Source organism: Leptonychotes weddellii, chromosome 11 (genome assembly GCF_054177405.1).
Source record: "Leptonychotes weddellii isolate Sample4059 chromosome 11, ASM5417740v2, whole genome shotgun sequence".
In the NCBI taxonomy this organism is placed as follows: domain Eukaryota; kingdom Metazoa; phylum Chordata; class Mammalia; order Carnivora; family Phocidae; genus Leptonychotes; species Leptonychotes weddellii.
This window is the reverse complement of record NC_138379.1, coordinates 36,009,143-36,036,165: the sequence shown is the minus strand read 5'-3', so window position 1 is coordinate 36,036,165 and position 27,023 is coordinate 36,009,143. Positions and strand designations below refer to the sequence as shown.

The following is a 27,023-nucleotide window of genomic DNA, read 5'->3' as shown; positions in this document are numbered from 1 at the left end:
GAGCCGAAGGCAGTCGCTTAACTGACTGAGCCACCCAGGCGCCCCGATAATGATATATTTAGATTGTGATCTCTGAGGGCCCTTTCATTCCTAATGTCCAGTTGGTCTATAAGCTTCAATAGTGGGAATATAGGGGAAATATTCAGGGGCTACACTTTAAGAAAAAACAATTCTTACTGTACGTTCATTAAGGGACAACTCTTTCCCACAGTGTACATTATAGGTTTTAACTTTGTCCTTTCTTCAATCCTCCATAACTGCACCAGTGTAACCCCAACCGGTAGCCTTCAGGTTGCCTAAGTTAGCCTTTACCTTCTCTACTGCTTCTCAGACTTGGGAAACCCCACAGGGAGGCTGTGCTAAGGCTGCTGCCCAGGGAACTAGAGCTCTGGCTGCCCTTTGGATCACACCCCAGCCAAGTCACCGAAGCTTGATAACCCAGTTACTCCAATTGTGAGACCTAAGTAACTGTCCCTCCTTGTTATTTCCACCCCAATGATAAGTCACAAAAACCAGGTTGTGAAACAAACATGCCACCTACATACATGACATTAGAACCAAAAGGAAAAGGGGTTTCCTCAACTCCAGAAACCAAGGACTGTGGGTATGATGCCTCAGCCCAACCAACTGTAATGGGGATTTTCCTTTCTTTACCAATCAACCTCCATGTATTTACTGAGCAACCATCCATCCCCACTGGGGTGGGCAGTTGGAGGTATAAGAAAGTAGCAGAGAAAACGGTCTCTGCCATCAAAGCCAGACAACCCTAAAGCCCGATTTAATCATGATAACCACATTTAATACTGTTCTCATTAACTGACCACAAATCATGGAGGTTTCCAGTCTTTTCTCACCTTGGAGCTAATTTATAACTATAAATCTTAGTCTTTTTTTTTTTTTTAAAGATTTTATTTATTTATTTGACACACAGAGAGAAAGCACAAGTAGGCAGAGAGGCAGGCAGAGAGAGAGGCAGAAGCAGGCTCTCCAATGAGCAGGGAGCCCGATGCGGAACTCGATCCCGGGACTCCAGGATCATGACCTGAGTTGAAGGCAGTCGCTTAACCAATTGAGCCACCCAGGCGCCCCAATCTTAGTCTTTACTATGTGTGTACATATGATATACACACCCTCATATTTGCCAGTACAACCTGATGATAAAGTTGATAGAGAACGACCAATCCTTTTCTCAGATTAACACCACCATTTACTGCAAAATAAGCCTTAAGAGGGTGGCTAAAAAAAATGGTAGTCTGCTTGGCACCTGGCAGCCTTCTAGGCTCTCAAACTTGGGATTATGAACAACTCTTGGTCTCTGACTGCTGGGACTTACATAAGATGCCTTTGTGCCCAAAATAACTCAGGCTATGGCTGTAGGTAAGAAAGATGAAGGTAATGTCCTCTACTTCCCCATCTTAACTGACTTAAACAGTTAACTTACTAAGATACAGGATTTAAGGCAATAATGTTTTCTGGTTTTCCCCCGTCTCCCTGCATTCCCTACAATTTAGCAACCAACTTCTCCAATCAGGAGACCTGTCACAAAACTGATTTGCAATGCTCGATTTAGCATAATGCTGGGAAAGAATGAAACACCCCTCAGCTTTCAATGACTGTGTCATTCAGAGAAGTTGGCCATGTAGGGCATACATATTTAGCTAAGATGACACAAGCCTTTCCACTGCAGGTCACTACTATTATTGTGAGCGCCTGGACTCAGTGACTATTCAAAGTCACAGGGAATTCTTGGCATTCAGTGACCATTTTGGGCCAAATGTGTCAAACCCAGTGGACAGAGGATTTAGAGCCAGTCAGACCTGGATTCAAGGGTTGGTTCCACCCAATACAAGCTGGGTGACCTTAAGCAAGTCTCTGACTTCTCTGGTTTCAGGTTTCTTATCTGCAAAATGGGGACAACAACCCCCACTTTTTTGGACTGTAGTGAGGACTAAAGGAGACAGTGCACAGCATGCCCTCAAATACACATGAGCTGACTACCAATATCTATTTTCTCCCTCTTCCTTACCCCAAGTTTTTCTAAATGGCAATGTATCCAGCAAAAAGTCACATTTCCCAACCTCCCTTGGAGCTAAGGGTGACCACTTTAGATCTGGCCAAGAAGATGTTAAGATGTACACAGAAATTGCTGGGTGGGTCTTCCAGGAAAGCCTTTAAAAGAAGTGACGCTTAGCTGGCTTAGCTAACCCTTCCCTTCTTTCTGCCTGGAATTTAGACTCTATGCTGGATTGCAAGGTGACAAAAATAAGGATAAAAGCCACCCACCAAAACCTGGGTAGAAAGTGAGAAAGAGCCCAGATCCCAGATGGCATCAGGGAGCTACTAAAACAGCCTGGACTAACTACCTCTGGATTCGTGTTATGTGAGGAAACTAAAACCCAATTTGATGATGCTATCCTAAGTTGGGTTGTTCTATTACTAGCAACCAGACCCAATCCCTAACTGTTACAAGGGGCTAAACATTATTAGCAGGGATTGGGTCCCTCCATTTTTAGCATATCACAGCAATGCTCTATGTCTGCTTAGAGCAAATTCTTGTTTCCCCCTGCAAGTGGGAAAAGCACTCACCTCAGACCGGGGATACTTCTCTCTTCTTCTTTTCTTCACAAGAACTTGGAAATCAACAGACCATACTAAGCACTGATTATTATTTTATTCTGCATCTAAACCCTTTATCTCACCAGGAAATAAAAACTACTATTTTCCTCTACCTTAATGCTAAACACACGCACACACCATACACATTAACTCTCATTCAAAGACTTGGGTAGAAAGAGGAATGACAGCTTGTGGGGCCTTGGTTGGACTTTGGTCCAGTGGCAGATACAGCCTTTCTATCGAAATCCCACTAGAGGATCCCTCCCCACTCTCAACACCTAAATGACCAAACTAGGAACCCAAGAACAAGGACCAGGTCACCGATATTCTTAGAGAGTTTAGTCTGGACCAGATCAAGTAGCAGAAGTCCTGCCCTGGGAAACAAGCTCAGCCTATGCTGACAGACGCTGAGTCCTGAGCACTGACCCCAGTCTCAGGAGGACAGTGGGCTCAAAAGTCAGAATTGACCCTAGGCAAAGTCCATAGACTTGTACAGAAGGCAGAAGAGAAAAGGGCCCAAAGCATCTTGGGAGCCTATGGCAGGCTTGCTCAGTTGAATTAATTCCTACCATTTGAGGGAGGAAATGGCTGGAGAGACAGAGACAGGAGACTGTTTCTTCTCTCCCCCAGAGTTAAATAGGGCAGTCCCCCTAGGAGCAGAGCAATTATCTGGCTCCCTTTCACGCACTGCTCTAAGTTAACAATAGAAGGCCTGACCGCTCTGACTCTGACGACACACTCCCGAGTTCTCCAGGCTGTCCTCCCCCACAGAAGAGCGAGGCTAGAGAATAAATGAAACACCAGAGTGCCAGGCTGAGATGCCTCTTGCCTCAGAGAAGTGGCTACAGGCAAAGTCCCTTGGGAAGTTTTAATGACTGACAAATCAGATAAAGGAGATCTGGTCACTCCAGGTCTCCTCACTTTGTTCATTCCTACCTAGAGAATCCTTCCTTCTTCTTTATAGCTCTCTAGCGGGTAAGTCATGCTCAACCATCACAGTTCAACCCAACCCAGTCTGGAGTTCTGGCCAACTTCGCTCACTTCCCATCACCCTATGGCAGTCGTCATTCTGGGTCACTCTTTTTTTTTTTTTGTGGCCAATGCTTGGTTGTTATTACCATATGCCGGGTCCTACTATGTGCCAGGAACTTGACACAGACCATCTCTAATCCCTACAACAATCAGTACTGTCAAGCCCAGAGGGGCTGAGGGCACTCAATAAGGACCAGATTACCTACAATCAGTTGTCTCTACTAAAGAATAGGGACAGTGGCAGCAACAGTGATTACTGAGCACTCACTAAATGCAAAACCCTGAGCTAATAAGCAAGTTAAATATATTACCTTCTCTTATCATTGTACAATCCTCCAAGGCTAGACATATTATTAATCTTTCATTACAGGTAATAAAAGTGAAGCTCTAAGAGGTTAACCAACTTGCCCTGAATCATGCAACCATTGACATAAGCAGGATTCAAAACCCATCTGATCTGACTCCAAAGCCCTGCACCTGGTTGAAAACACTGTCATAAATTACTTCTGCTCAGGGTCCAAGGGGCTTGTCCAACCTCAGGTGTTCCTGCTACACTTTAATCAAAATGATCTGGGTTTAGAAGGCCAAATATTTAGTTCTCTGAAGACAGTGCAGATAGCCAGCAATGTATGGGCCATTTCTGAGCAGGATGATCCCCCACACGTCAATCCCACAACAGTGGTCAGATTGCTCTGAAACACCCCAAATTCTTATTTGAACATCTTACAGGTACAGGTTTTATAGCTGTTTTGTTCATCCATCCATCCACCCACCTGCCCAGTCAGCCAAACATCCATGCATCTATCCATTAACTGACTGCTCACTATGTGCCAAACACTGTTCCATTTTCAAGGAGTTTATAGACTAGTAGGGGCGACAATGAGAAAGCAGGCCAACACAACTTGAGCATGAAAGTCCTGTGAAAAAGGAATGACAAGCTGGAGCATCTACACTCTGAAGGGTCAGGGAAGGAGGAAATAACATCTAGGCTAAGGCCTGAAGATGCGCTGACATCTTCCTAATGATGGTGAGGGCTAGGGGAGCAGAGGAGCAAGGCCCGGATGGATACTGGTGCCTCATGAGGTGGACCTCCAGCTCTCACCCAAATCCCATCACAGCCTATTCTCCCCCTTGCTCTCTTAGATGCATCCACACTCCCTAGCTTTCTGTTTCTTGAATAAACCAAGTTCATTCTTGCCTCAGGGTGTTTGTAAGTGCCATTCCTTCTGCTTAAAGCACTCTGCCTCAGTTTTCCATCCGTAACCTTCGTATATCAATCAGACCTCCCCTTCATATCTTCCCTGACCACCCAAACAAAAGTGGCTACTCCTGTCCTGCCCCCTTGTTCCTCTCATCCCATCACCCTATTTTACTGCCTTCTTGCATGGGTCATGATAGAATATTGTCTTCTTGTTTACCTGTTTATGATCTGTCTCCACCATCCTACCCAAGAATTCATGGGACTTTGCCTCTTTGTTTGAACACTGCTGTATTTCTCAGCATCTTTAACAGTGTCTGGTGCACAATATGCCCTCAATAAATACTTATGGAATAAAAGACTAAATAGATGAACACATGTACAAATGCACCTAATTCAAGAAGTTCAGTACGGCTGGAGCATAGAGAATGGGAAATAGCAAGACATGAGCCAAAGGTGTCATAGGGACCACATCCATGCAGTGCTCAAAATCCCTGAGGAAATTGATTTTTACTCCAAAGGGGATTAGACTACAAGTTTCTTCAGTCCAAAGACAGGACTACAGTTACAGAGAAACCAGAGAGGTTTGGAAACAGAAAAGAGAGGTCTTCTGACAGGCCTTCCTATCTGAGCTGCTTGCCAGTTTTGTGAACTGTAAAGGTAAGCTGACCTCCTTGCTTAGTGCTTTAATTTGTTGGAAAGGATAAGACATCCTTAGACAAGAGATAAAACACAGTCCAATGCAGGGGAGTGGGAAGGACAGATTTCAAGACAGTTCGAAGTCCGGCAAGTGGAAGAACATGGAAATGGGGGGAAGAAATTATGAACAGAAGGAGTTAGTGAGCAGGCTTTGGCAGAATGATGGGAGAATGATGGGAGAATACTCAGACTGGCAGAATGATGGGAGAATACTCAGCTTTGAGCCTAGGCTAAAACACTGTGTGCATCCAATTTAAAGGGGATATAAAGTTGCATTAAAGGTTATCTCTTAAACAGGAACGATTGCTGTCACACCTACACATTGCTTTGAGAACAAAAGTTTTCAACAGAGCAGGCACCCTGGGCTGTAGGGAAAATACTACCACCTGGGAGTTTCTTATTTATTTCTCTTTACAAATAGTGTTATTTCTGTAATCCTTGATCCTCCCTCTTGCACTTACCACAGTCTATGAGTGTAAAAGGCAGAAGTCTATATCCTTAATATAAGAGGTTTTACCAAAGTCTAAAAAAAAAAAAACAAACAAAAACCTTAAGGTCCAACCCCTTCCAGTGCATGGGTTTGGACCTTAAGAATACGTGAATGAACTTCTATCAAGAGACTCCGAAGCCTATGTAGGAAACAAGGGGATAAAAAGTCAAGAGTTGCAGCAAGGGTGCTCAGCTCTGCTCCCGGGTCAGAGGAATGATGTGGGAAGAGGCTGGAAGAAGGAGGGGAGGGGCAGGTGGAGAGATGGTGCTGCAGGAACCTGGGCAGAACAGAACCACAACTCATAGCTGCTAGGGGATGAGTACATCCTGATAAGGGAGACAGTACAATTTGTTCCTAGAAGACTCCTCATCAGTGTGATCCAGAGGATGAAGGATGAAACTGGAAGAGCCCATGACATTGTTAAACCAAACCCTATGGGACGTAGCATGTCTGATACAAAGTATCTTTGGTATCCTATCAAATATGCACCTTACACATATTTTTTTAAAAGATTCTATTTATTTGAGAGAGAGTGAGTGCGTGCTTGAGAGAGAGAGAGAGCATGAGCAGGGGCATAGGGAGAAGCAGACTCCCCGCTGAGCAGTGAGCCTGATGTGGGGCTTGACCCCAGGACCCTGGGATCATGACTTGAGCCGAAGGCAGACACCAAACTGACTGAGCCACCCAGGCGCCCCTACGTTCATTTATTTAACTGAATACTTGTAATAGCTCTATGGACTAAGAAAAACTGAGGTTTAAAAAGCATACCTACTCTGTACAAGTGACTCAGCTAGAAAGCAGTAGAGCTGGGATTTGAACCCACATCTATCTAACTTCAAACACTAATAAGCTTTGGGTAGAAAATGAAAGGTAAAATAAAACAATACAGAAGAAAGTGAGGGGTGCATCAGCCTGGATATTAATTGTCTGTGCCTCCTTTATCCCATCCCAATGAGTCATTTTTCCTTCCTCTGCCCACAGCCCCGGCATTGATGTGGGCATTCACCCCTACCTCACCCTCAGTCCCTGTGGTCTGGTTCTCAGAAGTAAAGCATGTATCCTGGGCTTGTGCCAATCAGCATGTGCATTCCCTGGCCACAGTACATGGTTTAGGGTTTAAATGTGATCTAAGCCTGTCTAATCAGAATGGCTCTGGACAAGACTCTGGCTCTTTCCTTCTGGACTTCCCCCACCCCACCCAGATGACAGGGGTCCAGGGTTACTGCAGCTAACTTGCCACCAGGATCTGCGAGGGACCTCCACATGGAGTGAAGAATGAATCCAAACCAGAGGTGGCCAGAGCCTAGAGCCTGAGACAATGACTTACAATACTGTCTGAGCCTTGAGCCCACCTGTTTCTAAAGCTAGACCTATTCTGAACTTTTTAGTGAAGGCAAACAATGAATTCCTCCCTTTTTAAGATAAATTTGGGGGCACCTGGGTGGATTAGTCAGTTAAGCCATCCGCCTTTGGCTCAGGTCATGATCCTGGAGTCCCGGGATCAAGCCTGGCATCGGGCTCCCTGCTCAGTAAGGAGTCTGCTTCTCCCTCTCCATCTGCTCCTCCCCCTGTTTGTGCTCTCTCACTCGCTAATAAATGAATGAAATCTTTAAAAAAAAAAAAAAAAGATAAATTTGTCTGCATTTTCTGCTACCCATCAGGAGTCCTACTATATATACCACATACATAAAGCATCTGCCCGTATGAATAAGAACAGAAGCATCTGGTGAGACTCGGGTTGGGCAGAGACTGATACATGACCACTGGGGCCCCCCACCTAACACAGATGGAGGTTTTCTAATGCAGATCACCAAACTGGAGGAGAGAGAAGATTTAGTACTGCCTGATGAATAATTCTAACTAACCAAATGTCTGAACATCTTATTCTGGGAAAATAGAACATTTAATAAGTCTGGATTTGCTTAGCTGACTATTTAATCTCTCAGAAAGCTAAAGGAAAATGCTATTCTGCCTTTATTCAGACTCAGAAGGTTAAACAAGTTGGGGTTTTTTGTTGTTGTTGTTGTTTTTTAAGGAAGGAACCTTGGGCAAGCATGATTGTGGGATTTTAATAATTTATTAAGGGCATAATAAGAACAAATTTTAAAAGTTCAGAGAAAATCTAGGGACAATAGCCTGAGACCCTAAAAGGGGAAGGAAGGCAGCCCGACAGATAATGGATGGAGCCTCTCCAAAACAGAATCTGGGGAGAGTTAATTACAAAATCTTCAGGTAGGAAAAAGTTAAAAAAAAAAAAAAAGCCAAATCTCAGCTATCAAATTAATCCTGAATGGTTCAAGGCAGGCATCACTTTTCAATCACAATACTTCTTCCTGTTAAGCCTGATTTCATTCTCAGGCTACCTTTGACCCAGTGCCTAATCAGCCATGATGAACTGAGCAGAAATGGGACACAAGAAAGAACCCATTTGCCGTTGCTGGTCTAAAGAAGCCAGTGTTATAACACAGGCAGCCCTCAGAGCTCAAGTTAGAAAAGGACATGCACAAAAATGGAAGGTGAGGCACAAAATCAAGCACAGATGCACAGCGGAATGGGCCTACAGGAATGATGGCAAAAAGGGCAAAGTCTGGAAGGAGCTGAGCTTGGTTTATTTAAAGCAAAGCAAAACAAAAACAAACTTTTTATTTTTCTAAGAATTAAAATGAAGGAGGGGAGAGCTTTAAAAGAATATGAAATACAGGTAACTCTGCTTGGGGAAGATGATGTGCATAAATAAAGCTGAATGCTTTAACTTCTGGATTTAGTTCCATGTCTTCCTCAAGAAGCATGATCTTCTCCATGAAAAGGAAAACAACCTTAGTTATAAGAGACTGTAAGTCCAAGACAGGGAGGAAGATGGGAAAGGCCCCAGGCGTCAGCACCCCAGGGCCCGAAGGGAACTCGGAAACAGGCTCAAGAAACCTCTCAGGTGATCTCTGAGGAATCAAAGAGAATGGGAAAATGGGCAGAATATTAGAGGCTTGCAAACAGCATCCTGATTTTCGAAAGAAGGGAAAATCAGATTCCATTCACCATAAGACTGGACAGCCTACCATCAACCAAGAGGCTAAGCTGCATCCTAAGCTGGGCAGATTTCACAGCACACAGAAAAGAAAGCAATCAAGAAAAGGCATACAACTCAGTAGAAAAATGGGTAGAGGACAGGTACAGGCAGTTCACTGGAGGGGAAATATAAGTAGCCAATAAACAGAAAAGATTTCCACCATCATGCAGATACACACTGAAATAACCAGATACTATTTATCTACACAGCAGCTCAGCAAAAAATTTAAAAGCTTGGTAGTATCAACTACTGGCAAAGATGTGGGGAGATGAGCACTCTCACTAGGGGACTATACAGCTTTCTTTAAAGGGCAATTTGGTATACTGATTAAAATAAAAAATGCATTGTATTTTGACCCAGCAGTTTGAAAGACACACATGCAGAGGCCTGTAGAAGGTTTTTCATTACGGGACTATTTATAATGGTAAAGGTTGAGAAAAAATAAACCAAGGTTTGGAGCGTTATGGTCCTTTAATAAAATGCCATATACAACAATCCAAAATAAAGTTGATCCACATACACTAATAAAGAAGGATTTTGGGGGGGGAAAGGTTGACAAGCTAAAACACACCATATGAAATCCATTTATAGTCGCTGAAAAATCCTGCCTTTAGGTTGCTGGAGAATAACCTTTTGTTTTGAGGCCTCACTGAAAGACCACAGTCAAAGAGGCCTCTAAACAGAGCGAGATGTCCAGATAGTGAAAAATGGGCCCATGTCAGAGGAGGACTGGCTAAAAGCACACCCTAACTTTTCCAGGGCTCCCTTACCCTCTCTGAGCCCCTGATTCCACTCATCATCCTCCTGCACTTTCTCTCAAGGAATTACCCACAGCCAACAAACTCAAGAATTTCAAGATTCTTGATTGTACCCTTGGTTTGCCCACTTGAGGGAAGGGGTGGCTGGACAATAGCTCCCTAGCTAGCCCCAGCAACATGGTGGGCAGTCTTGAGGTACATTTTCAGTTTGTAAGATCTTTCTCATCTGTCTCTCCCTCTTCCCCAGTCTGTCCCTCCCACCACACATCAGAGAAGGACAAATGAGAAATACACCAGGTTCCAAGGCTCCATATCCCAGGCTATCACTTCACCCTTCCAGGTCTTTGCATTTCTCTGCCCAATGAAGAGGACCAGATAACTTCTGGGGGACCTTACTGTGTATGCATTCTCCTCCCAGAAGAATTCATTGTTAAATAGGACCTCAAAGAAAGTGCAGTGCTTATATACGAGTGAATGAAAGTGGAATTTGGGGCACCCAAGTGTTCTTATCTGGATCCCCATCCTAGTGTGGGAAGTTCTCTGACAGGGACCTTCCATTGGGACTGACCTCTTTAGCGATGATCGAGACAGCACCTGTGCGGCCTGGTTCATGGCCCGGACCCACGCGTTCATGTCCTCCTGGGTGTCGGCACTGAAGTAGTAGGTCCTCATGCCTGACTGCTCGGCCTGAGAGCCCCCCGTGGAGCTGTTATAGATGAGTGCTCGCATCCCTGTGTGCACAGCCTGTAAACGGGAGGCAGAAACCCAGGTCAGAGAGGTCAGCGCACGTTTTACTTCCGGGAGCCAAAACAAGAAGACACTCCAGCCACGTTCTCCCCTCTTCCAGATTAAAAGCCCAGGCACCACCCAGCCTGTTCTGACACCTGGAAAACATCATGGCTGGATTCCCCTTTCCTAGTGCAGTCAGCCCCGGGGACAGCTGTGTCTGGTCCCCCTGGTAAAGCCCTGCAGCTGTACCTGTTCCTATTTCTCTTCCTCTGGCTCAGGGAGGGGTACACAGTCAAGGTGTATGCGAGAGAGAGTTTTTCAAAACCCTCATTCTGTCAAAGCAAACTCTCTGGAATCCCTGTTTGGGTTCTTCTGAAGCACGTGATTACTGGACTTGAGCCAACAATCCTCAGTAACAGCAGGTGGCTTAGCTCAGGTATTCACTGGGCCTCCCAGCTTGGCCATGAAATGTGACGTGTGCCCATCGAAGCTGCCGCTCTTCTCTCTCTCCAAAGAGGCACTACAAAGTTTGACATTTGACTGAAAATTCTTGTGCACCTACTATGTGCTAGGAAGCCTCAAGGTGCTTTCACATGTATCCTTGCAAAAAGCCCGTGAAGAGGTACCAGAAACGACCACTGAAAAGCATCCAGGATGGGTGCAAACAAGAGGCAACACCAGTTCCTCCCTCTGTGTTCTGATAGGCAGGGGCCTGTCCTAACTTTGTAATGAAAAACCTCACCAAATCTACATAGGATGATGGTGTAAGGAGGAAGATCAGCAGATCTGATCAGTGCCTACTATGTGTCTCCTGGGTACGGCCATGACTCTAATCTCATTTTAATCCCAATAGCCCTGAGAGGTAGGGACAGAATCTCTATTTTACAAATGTGGCAAATGAAGGTCAGAGATGTTAAGTAACTTTCCCTGATCTGCATGCCCAGAAACGGATTCTTCACAGCATTTAACATTACCTGGCATTATCTATTTTACACACTAGTTTGTTTGTCATCTGTCTCTTCCCTCCAGAATAGAAATTCCAGGAGAGCAAGGACTCTATTTTGTTCACTAAAATATCCCCAGGAATAGTGCCTGGCATATCGTTGGTGCTCAATAAATTTTTGTTGAATAAATGAAGAGTTGGAACCAGGATTTATTCCTAGGTCTATCTGATTCTGAGTCCAAGCTTCTCTATACAATGTTCCCAGGTCCTACCCAGAAATCCAATAATCTGGATCCAGATTGAAAGGCAGACCTCATGCAAGGACCAGTCAGAGAAAACAAAATGAAAGAACCAATTAGGAGCTGGGAAATGACATGCTTCTAGAATCACTAATGGTCATGGATGAAACCTCTCAGATGAACTGTCAACATTGGCTTCTGCAACCCACACTAACATCTAGGTCCAAAATGCATATAAAATATGGGCCTGCTACTGACATTAACATACCTGAATCTATCTAGCTAGTTCTAAGAGAGTACAGGCAAACAGCCTGAAGCTAAGAGTCCCTACCGTGACCAAAGCAAACCTGATATCCTTCCTTGCATGTATAAGAGGTTATTCACTGTCCCAGAAAAGATTCCTCCTGTTTTAGCAAGGTGGAGATATGACAGTGAGAAAAGAATAAAAAGGAACGTGTTGTGTCTTACTAATGAATCAGCAGAAATTCTTGGAAAAGTTCCCCTGGACAATGACCCCATAACATCTCTGATACCTCCTCCCAGACCTTCTGCCCAGTCACAGAGAGTTCTAGGACAGGCACTTGCCCCACCAGACACAAGGCCACCCATAAGCATAAGGCACCCTCAAGGGTATGATAGAGAGAGCAGGTCCCCACTATACTAGTGTTCATGGAGCCAGGCTTGTCCAGGAAATCAACATGGGACACTCTTCAAACATGGAGAGTTGGCATGTCTACAAATGGGCCTTGGGAGTTAGATCCATCATTACAGAGGAGCTACACACGATCACAAACAACTTCTAACCAAATTGCCAATATGTGCTGTCTTCAGCTGCCCTTGGTTCTGAAGAATAGGTTCTTGACTACATTCTGCCTGTGTTTGGTCGTAAAAGACGTATTAACTGTGAAGGTTACAAGTACAGGGAGTTGGCCACGTGAACCAAGTTCAAAGTGCACTGAGTCTGAGGAAGATGCCAGAGCCAAGATGATGAGAAGTCTTCTCATCCCTTCCCTAGTCTCATCTCAAAGATGCTCCCTTCCCATCTGCTCTTCGCTTTCCAATTCACACAGTCCTCCTAGGCAACTTTGTACAACTGAAGAAAAAACTTCAGGCTATACCTAAAGGAAATGAGGACGTAAGCAAGGAACATTCTACCTCAAAAACTTAATGCCCCTAGGATATGACTGCTCTCCTGGCCCTTAGGACTCTGGTCTTGATCCAACAGTAGGGAAGGAAGCTGGAATGCTCACACCTCACGCCCCCAGCATCAACCTTTAGAACACAGAGGCCTAGGGTCAGGGCCTATTAACTGACTGACTCATTCTCTAACTCATTCATTTAACAATAATTTATCATTGACTGTTTATGTGAAAGGCACTATACCAGAAGGGACAGCCTTAATCAAGGCCAAGACAGTTTACAGTCACATAGAAAGACCATGGACAAATAGCTACAATTGTAGTAAGTGTCATCAAGAAGCTCAGGATGCTGTGAGAGAGGACAGCTGGGGAACCTGGCCTGCCCTAGAGAAGGACCTACCTACGGAACTCACATTTAAGCTGCCCTCTACATAGGAAGCAAATATTTTAGTAGGAGTAGCACAGAGGGACGTGTGGGGCCCCAGTGTGGACAAGAGTATGATATGTTCAAGGAAGAAGCCAGCGTGCCTGGTAGGGAGAAAAGGAGAGAGCAGGGTGAGATGAAGTTACTGGAGTTGGCAAGGCCAGGTCACCAGGGTCTTGTGGTCATGTTAGGGTTTTGTCACATTTACAAGAGCAAGGAGAAGCTATTAAAGGGTTTGAGTGGGGGAGTGGGGAGATCAGATTTTTGTCTGGAAAAACCACTCTGGCTACAATATGAAGAGGTTAGAGCCGGGCTGGGGCACATGAGGGGACAGGGGGCAGGAGACCACTACAAGAGTAAGGAGAGAGACGGTGGCAGGGGCTGAGAAGAAGAGGATCGCCCCAAGTCTGGATAAAAGTAGCAGGTAATATCAGCAGGACCTGGGGATGGACTGGCCATGAGAGCTGAGAATGGCAATTGTCAAGGGTAAGACTGCCAGGTTCATGACTTACAAAGACTGTGGTGCCCATTAAGAAGGAACTCCTCATGCCCAACCTTCGGGCTGACTGTGAGCATCACAATGAACTGGGTAGGAACTCAGGCCCCAGAATCAGCCTGACATGCATGGTGAGCATGCTTCTTACCCCAGGGCAGCCCTGGACAAGCTGCTCAACTGCCCCAGGCCTCTATTTCCTCGTTTTTAAAATGGGACTGTGGTTGATGATGATGTTTACATTAAGGCTGTGTGAGCATTAAAAGAGATAATATAACCTATAACGTTTCCTTTGATTAAGAAAACGGGGAAAAACAGGTATCTGTAACATCTGGTCGCTGGTAGAAACCAGAAGGCGCTTCATATCACATTATGACTGGTGTAAATATCTTGAAATAGCATTATGCTCATTGCCACTTTGAAATTACAATAATTATTACGTTATAGGTTAAAAAAGCCTACCATTTATAAGGCTCAAAAGATATGTTAGTTGAGGTTATTACAGGACCAGTCACTTGAGTAATCTAAGCTGACTGACTGAAGGAACTTTCTAGAAATTTTGATTCTTCTCTGCCCTCTCCCCATTGCTAATGTACAGAGAACTAAACATGAATTACAAGGAAGCCTGAACTTGGGAAATGTAAGCAGTTACCTGACCATGACTCCGAATACAAACGACTGCTCTATGTGGTCTCTGTTTACAGAATGGGACTAGCCCCATCTACCCAGGCAGAACTAGCTGATGGGCTAGTCTTCCCGGTGAAAGCTCTAGATAGGTAAGTCAACCACTTGCAGTGAAGTGATAGAAGAGCTGCGGATGTACAGAAGAAGGGCACCTAACCTGTCCAGAGGGCTCAAGGAAGGCTTCCTGAAGGAGGTGACCCCCAAGCAAAGACCTGAAGGACCAGTAAGAGTTGGGGAAAGAACATTCTGGGCTGTGGCTGAAGCTCAGGCAAAGGCCTGTGGGCAAGAAATGCCCTGGGGCCCCAGGCAACTGCACAGGGCTGGAGGGAAAGTTTAAGATGGAGTGGCTAAAAAGGACTGGATAGGTAAGGTGGGGCTGGTAAACCAAGACGGGGCTTTATCCTGCAGTCACTGGGGAACCACTGACAGATTTATGGTGAGAGCACACAGCCTGGACAGATGTGCAATTCAGAAACAGTGTGGAGGATGGACTGGAGGCTGCAGAGTCTGAGGGCTGAAGCAGGGGTAACCAACACCTACAGAGCACTCACCATGTGTCAGGCACAGTTCTGGCAGAAACTTAGTTCCAACAGGAGGGATGACAACAGCCAAGACAGAATAGTGACAGGGCGGTAGAAGAGAGTAGATGGAGGACAAAACTGAAATGGGAGAGGAAAAGGGCAGCTCTTCCCTGTTCTCTTCTCACCCCCTAATAACCTCCATGCTGATGGAGACTCTAGAATATAAGCCCCGTTAAGGCAAGGACCTTATCCTTCTCATTGTTGTATCCCCAGAATCTGCATCCTACCAAGTAGAACAATGGAGCACAATGAAAGTTTGCTGAATATAAATAAGTGGAAAAACCACATGTCTTGGCTGGCCTTCAGCCAGAATCTAAAGCAGGGTCTTAATCTGGGCGGGGGCGGGGCATGAACCCTTTGGATGGTTTCATAAATCCTAAGAACTCTTCTCAATGTTTCTACGGATGCAAATAAAACAAAGGAAATACGTTATACTGAAATGTAGTTATCAAAATTTTCTTAAATGTGGTGTAATGATATGGGTGCTGCTTTAATATTCATTGAATAAGAAATGTAATAATAATTATTGTAATTTCAAAGTGGCAATGAGCATAATGCTATTTCAAGATATTTACACCAGTCATAATGTGATATGAGGCGCTTTCTGGTTTCTACCAGCAACCAAGGCACAGGTGTTACAGATACCTGTTTTTCCCCGTTTTCTTAATCAAAGGCAACGTTATAGGTTAAAAAAGCAAAGATGTGATTTATCCACTGACACTTGGGGATCTGTAGAGCTCAGGTAAGGAACCCTTGGCTTAAGAGAGGAAGAACAGCTCAGAGGAGGCCAATAAAGGCTTTTTCCCCATTGAGGATCCTTGGACCCTTTGCTGCGTGGACATGTTCTTTGCTCCAGATTCTGGATCTGAGGGGCAAGCTTGCTGAGAGGTGACCAGCAGGCCAAGGGTGGCTGTGCATCCAATAGGAGCTCTTTGGGGAGGCACCCAGATGAGTCAGCAGAGCACAAAAGGCCTGCTGGTCAGGGCACTGCGTCTCCTAGACGCCACCAAGAGCCCCACCTGGCTCTCCTACAGAGCTGCCTGCATCTCAGAGTCCGTCTAGCACCAGCTGGTAATGCATAGGAGCTGCCAGGCTGTGGGCACAGTTGAAAAAGACAAGGAAAGGACCATATAACCTCTCAGGCTGTGCCTATCTACCACCACAGATACTCTCAACAATCTCAGGCAAGGTGCCCTAACAACGGTCAGAGAATTTCAGTTCGGAAATAATGAAGAGCTGACATCAGAAGCAGGCGTATGGCCCAGGACACTAAACAACATGCATTCCTCAGTGTGCCCAAGAACATGGATCCTGAACTGCCCAAGGGTCCCACTTCCTGGCCCTTAAAAGAACAACGCTGCAACCCAAGAGAAAGGGAACTCTTTGATACTCAGGAAACCACAGCCCTCTGTGGAGAACCACCTGAACACCACTAGACCTGCCTGCAGCAGCTTTTGTCTGTTCTCAGACCCTGAGGATCCCCCCAAAGGGATCCCCCAAACACACGTACACCTTCTGTCTCTCAGACAAAAATTTAGCGAAGGAACACTCTTGGTGGAGTCCTTCTAAGAAAATAATTTTTTTCAAAAAGAAAAAAATCTACGACACATAAAAGATGTTTTTCTAAATCTGTTTTCACACCTCCCAGTGAAGTGTTAAGATGAAATATATATAGTTACAATCAGTTACTCTGACCATATTTCAAATGCTGTCCCCAAAAATTACATACAACATTATCCCAACTGTCTGCCCAGTAGCAACACTGAGCCCTAGAAAGGAAGGTTTTCTGAGGAAGACTTTCAGGCTGCAAAAGGCCAGCCTGAAACCCACTGAACACAATGTTTTCAGACCCGTCAATCCGCAGGAGAGACTTCTGAATGATTACATAGAAGAGTATCCCTAAAATGATAACAATGAACATTCATTCAAATCACTTCCCACCTCCTGCAATGTGTGTGCAGGAGGTGACCAAAATAAGATGTGGAAGAAAAGTAGAGAAAGGAACTGTCCTCCCTCCCTGTAATGCAACTGTAAGAGGATTGAGTTCATGTTCAAGTTCTGTCACCATCATCTTCCAGCTTTATGACTTTGAACAAGTTTCTTAAGCACTCTAATCCTCGTGTTCTTAATCTCTAAAATAAAGCTAATAATGCTGACCTTACAACACTGGCTCTCCACGACCTTAAATGAGCTCCCACGGATAGAAGTACTTCTCTGGTCATAAAAGGTTTTACAAATATAAGGCAATACTATGTTATGCAACAAGAAATAGGGAAGGATCCCAGAATCTTCAACCTACAGCAACTCTGCAGTCACTGGGGATAGTGACGGCCAAGGGAAAGAGAGGGACAGCTCAAACCTGGCAATGAACAAAGCTAAAAGCACCAGTCCAGGAAGGAAAGGTAGAAGATGAGACTGACCTTCCAACCACCACCCCCACAATGGACTCCAGATCAAAACGCTGATGCAGATACCATGGATACCACATACCAACACTGTCTTTAACCCTTACAGAGCGCTGGGTGTCTTCTCTTGTGCTTTTCCATGATCCTTTAACTACCTGTGGCTGGCAAACTTGACTTCTGTTCAATCTCTGCTTTAGTACCTAATGTCCAGTATTCATCTTATACCCTCAACATGGGAATAGCTAAGCTACCTGAGTAGTGGGGGCAGGAGCCCCTACCCCACTTGAAATGCACGTCATTGCCTTGTATCCTGAGCAGTGTGAGAGGGTGTTTCCCTGTGGCTACCGGCACCAAAGGCCACTTACTTCAGTGCTGAGACTTCCACTCAGCTGCCAGTAAAGTAGAACTTCAACCCACCCTATCCTTACCATCTCTAGGGGACCCAAGAAACAGCAGCAGTGAAGGAATGTGTGGAGGTCACCAAACGAGATGGCCTCAGGATTCCCCAAGTTTCGGCCTCACCACCACCTTCCTGGAGCCTCCACGCCCAGCTCTGAAGATGCCAGAGGGCGTCAAAGGACTGCCATCAATTATCATGGCCGCACTCACTTAACATGTGACCAAGCAGAAAAGCAGAAAGTAGAAAAGGGGTTTTACTATTGAAGGGATTTCCCTGAGAATCTTTAGTGATCCAGAACACAAATCAAATTTGATACTATTTGCTCTTCAACAAGATAAACAAAGCAGATAAACTTGAAATCTCTTCAACATGAGCTTCTAACCCTCAATGTAAGTTTTCATAATAAAATTGCTATAAATCCATGACGAGCGACCATCACTTGCAGTAAGTGGCTGGACACTAGACTGGCTGATTACAGTGATAAAAAGGCATGAAGGGGACGAGTAATCACAGGATTGGTACCAATAGGAAAGAGGGATCTGAATACTTGAGCAAAGCTGGGGGACTCAGAAGCTCAGAAACAAATGAAAGTACTTTTGATGTGGTATTATTCTTATTTAAAAAATTTACCACATTGTTAACATGCACCTGAAATGCTCTAGCTTCTTAACTTCTCCCCACTCCCCACAAAAAAACAACTGCTTTTATGAAGACATTTTTGGGAACACAAAGTTTCTTAGGGTAGAAATGCTGCCCTGGAGGGGAGGGGGCAGTACCTTAAAGGAATACTTGCGACTTATGCGGTCCTCAGGGGCCACAGGTGAGATCACATAGCTGGGCAGAGGGATGCTCCCAAGGACCACTTCTTCTCGGCTGTCTTTGAATGGAAAAAACACATCAGAATAACCTTCTCTGGCACCTCCCCTGGGTTGGTCCATCCCATTGCCCCTGTTCAGGGCTCCTTATAGCTCCCTAGGACTGCTGTAATCCCTGATCGTCCATTCAGGTGCTCCCTGGGGACCTTTGCGCTAAAGCAGGAATGACACAGATGAGTCAGGGACAGAGACAGGCATGGAAACATGCTCAGCGCAACCTGTGAACTCCTGAAACAGGGCAGTAAGCCGAGTTCTGCGGGAACACAGAGGCAGGAGTGGCACAAATTCGGGGAAAGCGGAGAAGGCTTCAGAAGGTGATACCTAAAGTGTTTTAAAGGAGGGGGAAGGGCATTCCGGGAAGAGCAAACCTCATAGGCAAAGTTAGAGCGTGTGCGAAATATCCTACCTTCTACATCTATTCTCTTCCTCCTCCAAACCATCTTCATGACAGAGGTAACTTCCTAACGACAGCACTGGTCCTGTCGCTCTCCTACTCAAAGGCACTTGCTGACTGCCCACTGGATGCAAAATGCAGTTCAACTTACTCTGCCTGGTGTCACAGTCCTCTTGCATTTTGGCCCTTACCCACCTCCTGAGCCTTCTTTCCTACTATGTCCTGCAAGCAAGACTCACTCTGGCCTCACAGGTCTGTCATTCCATTTTCTTCTGCTTCTAGAACTTTATTCAAGTTGTTTCCTCTGCTTGAAATGCCCATTTGCCCCCATACACAGGCAAAGCTCTACCTATCTTTACAAGCCCAACTCAAATCCCATTTATTCTGAAAAGCCTCCCCCAATTCTCCAATATGGAATTAATTTCTTGCTCCCCCTGAATTGCTTAAGCACGTTGAACGCCTTCTAAAGCACCTAACGCTGCCTAGTCTTGTCTTACGAATCAACTCTCTCTTCCTCCATATTTTGAGTCTTACTTCTTTCTCACTATTGCACAGCCCCTAACTTTATGTACTGGGGCTCCATAAATGTACATGTGCCCAACTCAATTCACCAACTGTCCATCCAATATTAAAGGGGATAGATCCAGACAACAAGTTACAAAAAAAAATGATTTACCTATCCTTCCTACCTCTCCAGATAGTGTCAAAGGTATGCCTTTGTTCCAAACGGGGTAGAAGCTGAGACAACTCCAGACTTGGAGAGCCTAAGTAGCAGATAAACTGGATTCTATTTATTTTAACTCAACAAATGGCACTTCGAGTGCAAGGATTGGTAAAGTAAGTCACCGGCCATTCACATATGGAAAAGTGAACACTTTGGCACGTAAATAGGTTATAAATTAGCTCAGGCCACTGGTCCAATCACTGGATTTGAGAATATAACCACCTGTATCACCTCACCACCCCCCTCCAGCACAAAGAGCCCTTGGTGGCCTGAGCCTTAGCTCACCTTTATAGTAAAACAAGCAATAATCAGCAAGCACAAACCACCTCCTTTTCCACAGTCTCATCCCAGAACTGTCCTGCAAAGCAAAGAAAACTAATCAGAAAATATCTGAGCATACTCTTACCCCTTTCCAATCATGCATGGCATGATGCTAGAACCAAGACTTACCTATATCCACTCGTTCTTTCAATAAATTAATGAATTAATAAATTTTTATTGCAAGGTCATTTTTTAATAGGACATTAAAATTTAGATTCAATGATGGTTTGTCCCCAGGAAGTTTTATGTGTGTGCTGGAAACAGACTAATGTAAGTATCCTTTTAGAAAGGCAGATGTGAGGGGCGCCAGGGTGGCTCAGTCGTTAAACGTCTGCCTTTGGCTCAGGTCATGATCCCAGGGTCCTGGGATCGAACCCCACATCGGGCTTCCTGCTCAGCGGGAAGCCTGCTTCTCCCTCTCCCACTCCCCCTGCTTGTGTTCCCTCTCTCCCTGTCTCTCTCTCTGTCAAATAAATAAAATCTTTAAAAAAAAAAAAAAAGGAAGATGTGAATTCAAAAAATACAGTTGTTCCATTAAGAAAGAAATCAGTTTTTAACAAAAAGGAAGCTATTTATTTATTTAGGTACTATTCTATAAAATATCTTCACTTACACTGATGAGAAAATTTATTTACACAGTATAGAACAAGGAATTTAAGTTAGCTAATTGATGAGGCAAAGTTCTCATTTGACTAAGTTCAGTTCTCTATCATAAGGGGCTAATTTTGCCATGGATTTTCCTTCCATTCAATGTAAAGAGACTTGGACTGTCTTGCTGTCAAATTGCCTCATAAAATGAATTTGTCTTTACGCATCTAAAATGTAAATCAATACATTTATTAAAAACATTTTAGGTGATTGTGAAAATTCTAAAAGAACAAGGCCAGGGTAGGAAAACAGAAGTGCTATAGGGTCATTTTTCTCCCAAACCTAGGAAAACGCCAGAGCTGCTCTTAGCTGTTAAAACTGTTTTCCTTCTGCAAAAGTTTTCAACAAGTTTAAATTTAAAAAATAACAGTTATGTCAGTCACTAAACCTAAGCACAACATGAAGTTTGTTCATTTTCCACTTACTAAAGTGCTAAAAACAAATTTAACTTGCTGAGTTCACGCGTTTCTTGGTTTTATCTTCTGCTCTGACCAGATGATCTCTAAGATCTTGGCATATTGCTTTGTTTGGAAAACTCCTTTCCATCCTCCACACCTAGTGCAAATGTCACTTCCTCTGGGAAGCCTTTCAGGACTCCCCCAAGCACAGCTACATTCTCTGTGCTGTGTACACAGCACTCCACACAGGTCTCTTACAGTTACCAGGCTGGGCAGCGGGGGCTGGGGAGAAGAATTACTTATAGCCCCTTCCCTCTCCCTCCAGATATCAAAGGAGCATACTTTGTTTAATGGAGATGGGGATGCAAATGGAAAAGTCAGAAGGTTACTCAGGTAAAAGAGATGGGCAGAGAGGCAAGTAAAGAGGCTGTGAGGGAAGAGGGTATCACTGAGAGAGGTGCCAACACAGTGTCTGACAGAGAAGGCTAGAGAGCTACGGAAGCTGCCATGGGGAGTCTGAGGGGAGACAGATTTCAAGGGGACTTCTAGGGACTACTTCTGTGTGGTGTGCAATGTAATGCCCTCCTCTGTCTTCCCACAAAGCGTTTGGTAAAAATTAACATCACAGCTCTTGGAGTTTGTGGTTTTTTTGGATGGTATGATATGTGAGAGACTGTGAGGGCGATGATAGGACATGTGAGAGATGTGCCAATTTCCCCAGGAGACTGAGTTCCTCAACTGTGGGAACCACATGTTCTTCACCTCTTTATCTGTGCTGTGAAAGCACTTAGAACATGGCAGGCAGGGACGCCTGGGTGGCTCAGTCAGTTAAGTGTCCGACTCTTGGTTTCAGCTCAGGTCGTGATCTCAGGGTTGTGGGATCGAGCCCCATGTTGGGTTCTGCGTTCAGTGCAGAGTCTGCCAAGATTTTCTCTCTCTCTCCCCCTGCCTCTCCCCCCTGCATGGGCATGCACCCTCTTTCCCTCTCTCTTCTCTCTCTAAAATAAATAAAATTTTTTTAAAGATTTTATTTATTTGACAGAGACACAGCGAGAGAGGGAACACAAGCAGGGGGAGTGGGAGAGGGAGAAGCAGGCTTCCCGCGGAGCAGGGAGCCCGATGCAGGACTCCATCCCAGGACCCTGGGATCATGACCTGAGCCGAAGGCAGACGCTTAATGACTGAGCCACCCAGGCGCCCCTAAAATAAATAAATTTTTGAGAAAAAAAAAAAAAAAAGAACCTGAGAGGCACTTGGTAAACAAATGGGCAGACAGAAGAACAAGATGGGTGGATGGCAAGGAGAGAAGGAAGGAGACAAAAGGGACATGTTCTCTGGCCCTGGGAGCTCACAGCCTATTTGTGGCCAGAGGACAAGAGACAGAACAATTGGTGGTCAGTTTAGAGATGCAGGATAGCCTCAGGGGAGCTGACAGGGCTTCCTGAGTGAAGGGATGTGGGAGAAGAAAGAGCTGTTTCTAACCAGGGTGCCTAGGAGAATGGTGGTATCATCACCAAGGTCCAGAAAAAAATAAGTTGGGGAGAAAAGAGAGGTAAGGGGTGAGGAGGCAATGAGCTGAGTTTGGCTGATTCGGAATCTGAGGTGCGAGGGGAGCTAGATAAGTGTGCTAGACCAGGCTGGGCAGAGGACAGGAAAAGATGGGATTTTTCAGCCAAATGATAGCAAAGGCTCTTTAACATCAAGAGGGCAAGTGCTGGCCAGGGCTTGGTGGTAAGGCTGGATTCATGCTGACCCACCCACATGAGTGCCTGGGTCCCAGGGCAGCCAATAGCAATGGGGGCCCCAAGGGGTCAAGTGGGTTTGGGGAGGGAAGCTGTAGCCATTGAGCAGATGGTCCACTCACAAAAATGGACAGCACACCTGCCTCAGACAAACTCAGGAACAGAGAGCTTATTATGAGTCTGTTCTCAGCTCCCAGGGGCCAGGGTAAGGAAGGAGATCAGCAAGAGCCATCCCCCTCCCCGACCTGACCCTCCCAGTCTCCTCACCTGCTTGTGCAGCCACCCCCTCAGCACCACTGGAACATTGGGGTTCCTCCGAATGGCCTGGTCCCTCTTCCCAAAGCTGTGGACTTTATTGCTGGATTTCATGATCTAGGAAAAAGCAGACTCAAATTCTAGCAGCTTTTAGGGGACTTAGGGAGTCACACAAAGCACCTGCGTGATAGGAAAGCTGTAGGCCCCCCACCTTACTCTAAGTGGCAGTGCCCTTTGATAAAAAGAATAGCAAGGAGACCAAAACAGGCGGGCACATGGCCATAGTATTTTAATTAAAAAGCAAATGCAAGGCCTAGCAAGCTTCCCGTCTGAGTCATGGAGGAAAGAAAAACTTAAAGGGATTTTTCAATTAACTTTCACCAGCAGTTGTTGGCCCTCATATGTCCTACTCTTTCTGGAGCAAAGCTACTTTTCGGTCACAGATTTTGCCAATTTCCAGATATTTACCGTCCTATCTGGGTTCATTCCTCAGCACTCACCCCTTCTCTGCAATGCTGGTTCTTTTCCCTGCTCCTCAGTCAATGGTCCCATCTCTCACCTTTCCTCAGGCCCATCGGTCACAAATCTCACCAGGCAGTCTCATAACACACCCGTGAACAGAGGTGTGACCCTCCCAAGACAAGCCAGGAAAATGATGAAGGCATCTAAGGACTTGGATGTCAGTCCCAGTTCTGCCAGCAATCACCTGTTTTCCTGGACAAGTGACATAACCCCAACTGGTCTCAGGAGAAGCCTCCCTCACAAAACAATGGTGGGGGTCGTTGGGCATCTGCAAAATATTAAAGGGTGGAAGGAAGGAGTGAGTGGCCAGGAGCTCACCTTGGGGCCAGGCTTGGCCTCCACAGTGGACGTGGTTCCAGCTGTGGACGTCTCACTGACCATGCTGGACGGTCTTTGGTTTCTCTCTTGCTTCGACATATGTGGATGTGGCCTGTGGGAAAACATAGGAGAGTCCAGTAAGTAAGCCTGGGCTGCAGTGGAAGTGGAATCTGAGATTTGTTCCAGACTAGAGCTGGTTGATGTGCCATGACTGATGTTCCGGAGACCACCTGACTCCAGGCTGTAGCTAGAAGATCTTAATGTCCATGTGCTTCAGGGAATCAACGATCATAGATGCACACACCTTTGCCGCTGACACCCCACAAAGGGGCCAAGGCTGGCATTCCTGCCTGCTGTCCTAAGGTTCCCACATATACTCTCTTACTCGGGTGTCTGTGGCAACTGCCCCATCAGATGGGCACACACAGTTGTGCCACTCTTCACAGGAGAGCAAACCGTACTCCTTACACACACACACACACACACACCCCTCCATTTCTCTGGCTCCCAAAAGAAGCTGCTTATAATTAGTAATAAGAAATCACTTGTGCACACATCCACACCCCCAGATACACACAGAGAATCGCTTATATAAACGCCAGTGGGGCTTGCCTCCCAAAATAGATGACTCAACAAAGACTCCTATTCTAGGAACACTCTTTTGCCCCAAAATAGAACCATCAGAGTTATTAACCCCTTGTGCCATGCCTGGGAGCAGGAAGCAATGAAACATGCCTGGGCCCCCAGTGGAGATCCCCTCTGTATGTCCCCAACAGCACCCAGAGACACCATGCTTCCCATCAAGAAAGTCCGCCTGCCCTGAGAGAGCCAGAACTCTAGGAACATCTCAGTATGACACTCAAGAGACACTACAGAGAACCCTTCTCACCTGCCTCCACACAGCCCCAGCATTCGCCAGTCTTTCCAAGCCTGGGTGGCAGCAAGTGCCTCCAACAAATTCAGTGCCTATCCTCAACAGCTTGATGCCTGATTCCCAGACTCTACTAACTCCAGGATCAGTAAGCCTTCCTCAGTGAGTGAGTCTGCTTGTTCTGTGGCTGGGTTCTCTGACAGGCAACACAATCCAGGCAGCTGCAGTACACTGAGGCGCTCTGCCTGAGTGGAGAAAATCAGATTTGGAGGCCTGGGCCAGGCGCCTGAAGAGATGGAGGATGCAGACAAGACACAGCAAGGAAGCAGCACTCTGGGTGTCCGTTCGCCAGGCTCACTTTTACAGAGGTGCCACGAGGGAAAATCCTAGTTTCCACCTTGGAGATAGGCCGCTTCCTTCAAAACCACTACCACTCAAAGGATAAGGGATCCTTCCTGTGCCCCAAGACAGAGCCCTGACACCCTGCACCATTACTTCTTCGCAGAAGGAGCCGTGACCACCGTGCTCTCTGAGCTGTGCCAACAGAGGGACCGCTGCAGTGGGACCAGCTTTCCAGGGGGCTGAGCTCTACCGGATGCTTGGCAGCTGGAGATGCAAGTCCCACCAGGCAGAACGATCACTGGCTCCTTATCAGCTCAGGCACTCACTCCAGATTCCCCGCCCCCCGCCTCCATCCCAGCCAGACTTCTCTGTTACTGCTCCCCACTCAGAGAATGTCACCATGCTCAGCCCGCTCACTGCTGGCAGAGGCTTCATGCAGCAGAGAGAGAATCGCCAGCCGGGGGTGAGAGGGGCCCTGAGAGGCTGCCTTGTCCAGCCGCTGCCTCCAGGCAGAACTATGCCCAAAACGTCTGTCTGGAACCTAGGCTTGCCTGACGTTCGGATTTCCAGAGGTTGAGACAAAGATGAGTTCTCAGTTATGGCGGCTATAGACCTACGCCAACATTCAGGACACAAAGTCTGACAATAAAATAGGTTTGTTTGGGATTTATCAAGTCTACTTTGCTCCCCTTTAAGACATGGACAGAGAATTATTATAGAATATTTGGGAAATATTTTTTAAAAAGCTAAAAGGAAAAGAAAAAAATTATCACAGTCTTGCTACCCAAAGGAAAACCATTTTTAACACTTGGTATATATACTTCCATTCTTTTTTGTATGTCTGGCTTTGGGGGTGGTGGGGGGAAAAGAGTGTTTTTTGTTTTTTTTTTTAAAGATTTTATTTATTTATTTTGACAGAGAGAGACACAGCGAGAGAGGGAACACAAGCAGGGGGAGTGGGAGAGGGAGAAGCAGGCTTCCCACTGAGCAGGGAGCCCGATGCGGGGCTCGATCCCAGGACCCCGGGATCATGACCTGAGCCGAAGGCAGACGCTTAACGACTGAGCCACCCAGGCGCCCCTGCTTTTTTTTGTTTTTATGTAACTGTCATCATACTGTGTTTATGATTCCGCATTTTGATTTTTTAAAGCTTATTGTAAGTTAAACATTTTCTCCATTATTTTAAACACAGTCACATCATTTTATTTATTTTTTTCTTTTTAAGTAAGCTCTATGCCCAGCATGAGGCTTGAACTCACAACCCTGTGATCAAAAGTCACACGCTCCACCAACTGAGCCAGCCAGACACCCCACATCCACATCACTTTAAATGACCACATCACATTCCATCAACTTGATATGCTGTTTCTCTTCTGTGGGACAAAGAAAAGGCTATTTGGATGTGTGACTGGCCCAGAAGATCCAGTATAGATGGCCACTTGCACCCTTTCTGTACCTTACAAACTCGAGCTCTGACTTTAATCACCTCCTGCATTCTAGCCCCATGTCCCCACCCCATTTGGGGATGCTGGCCGGCCAGGGAGCTCCTCCAGACAACAGTACTGTCCTACAGCCTCGGATGGGTGAAGAAAGACGGTATAGATACCACCTAGGGAGCCAATTATGAAAAGATTTCATCTGGAGAAGAACTGGTTGTGGTCCCAACACTGAACATCAGTGAGGGACAGTGGAACACAGTGGTTGCGGGGGGGGGGGGGG

At 45.8% G+C, this 27,023-nt stretch overlaps 1 protein-coding gene and 1 non-coding gene across 7 annotated transcripts in view; both read right to left on the bottom strand.

Moving 5' to 3' along the window:
- Nucleotides 1-27,023, bottom strand: part of PLEKHA7 (pleckstrin homology domain containing A7) — a 208,825-nt gene that overhangs the window by 51,256 nt on the left and 130,546 nt on the right. For 5 of the 6 annotated variants that reach the window (XM_081798510.1, XM_081798512.1, XM_081798515.1 and 2 more), the window contains exons 5-9: nt 24,092-24,203; nt 23,264-23,368; nt 20,173-20,245; nt 18,671-18,771; nt 10,426-10,601 (exon numbers count right to left, since the gene is read on the bottom strand). In XM_081798510.1, the coding sequence (XP_081654636.1) occupies nt 10,426-10,601; nt 18,671-18,771; nt 20,173-20,245; nt 23,264-23,368; nt 24,092-24,203 (567 nt within the window). Of the gene's footprint in view, nt 1-10,425; nt 10,602-18,670; nt 18,772-20,172; nt 20,246-23,263; nt 23,369-24,091; nt 24,204-24,980; nt 25,100-27,023 lie in introns of those variants that run through there. The other variant, XM_081798514.1, reaches the window with a different exon arrangement.
- TRNAK-UUU (transfer RNA lysine (anticodon UUU)) lies at nt 26,539-26,611 on the bottom strand. The gene has a single exon. It is a non-coding gene; the product is annotated as a tRNA-Lys (tRNA).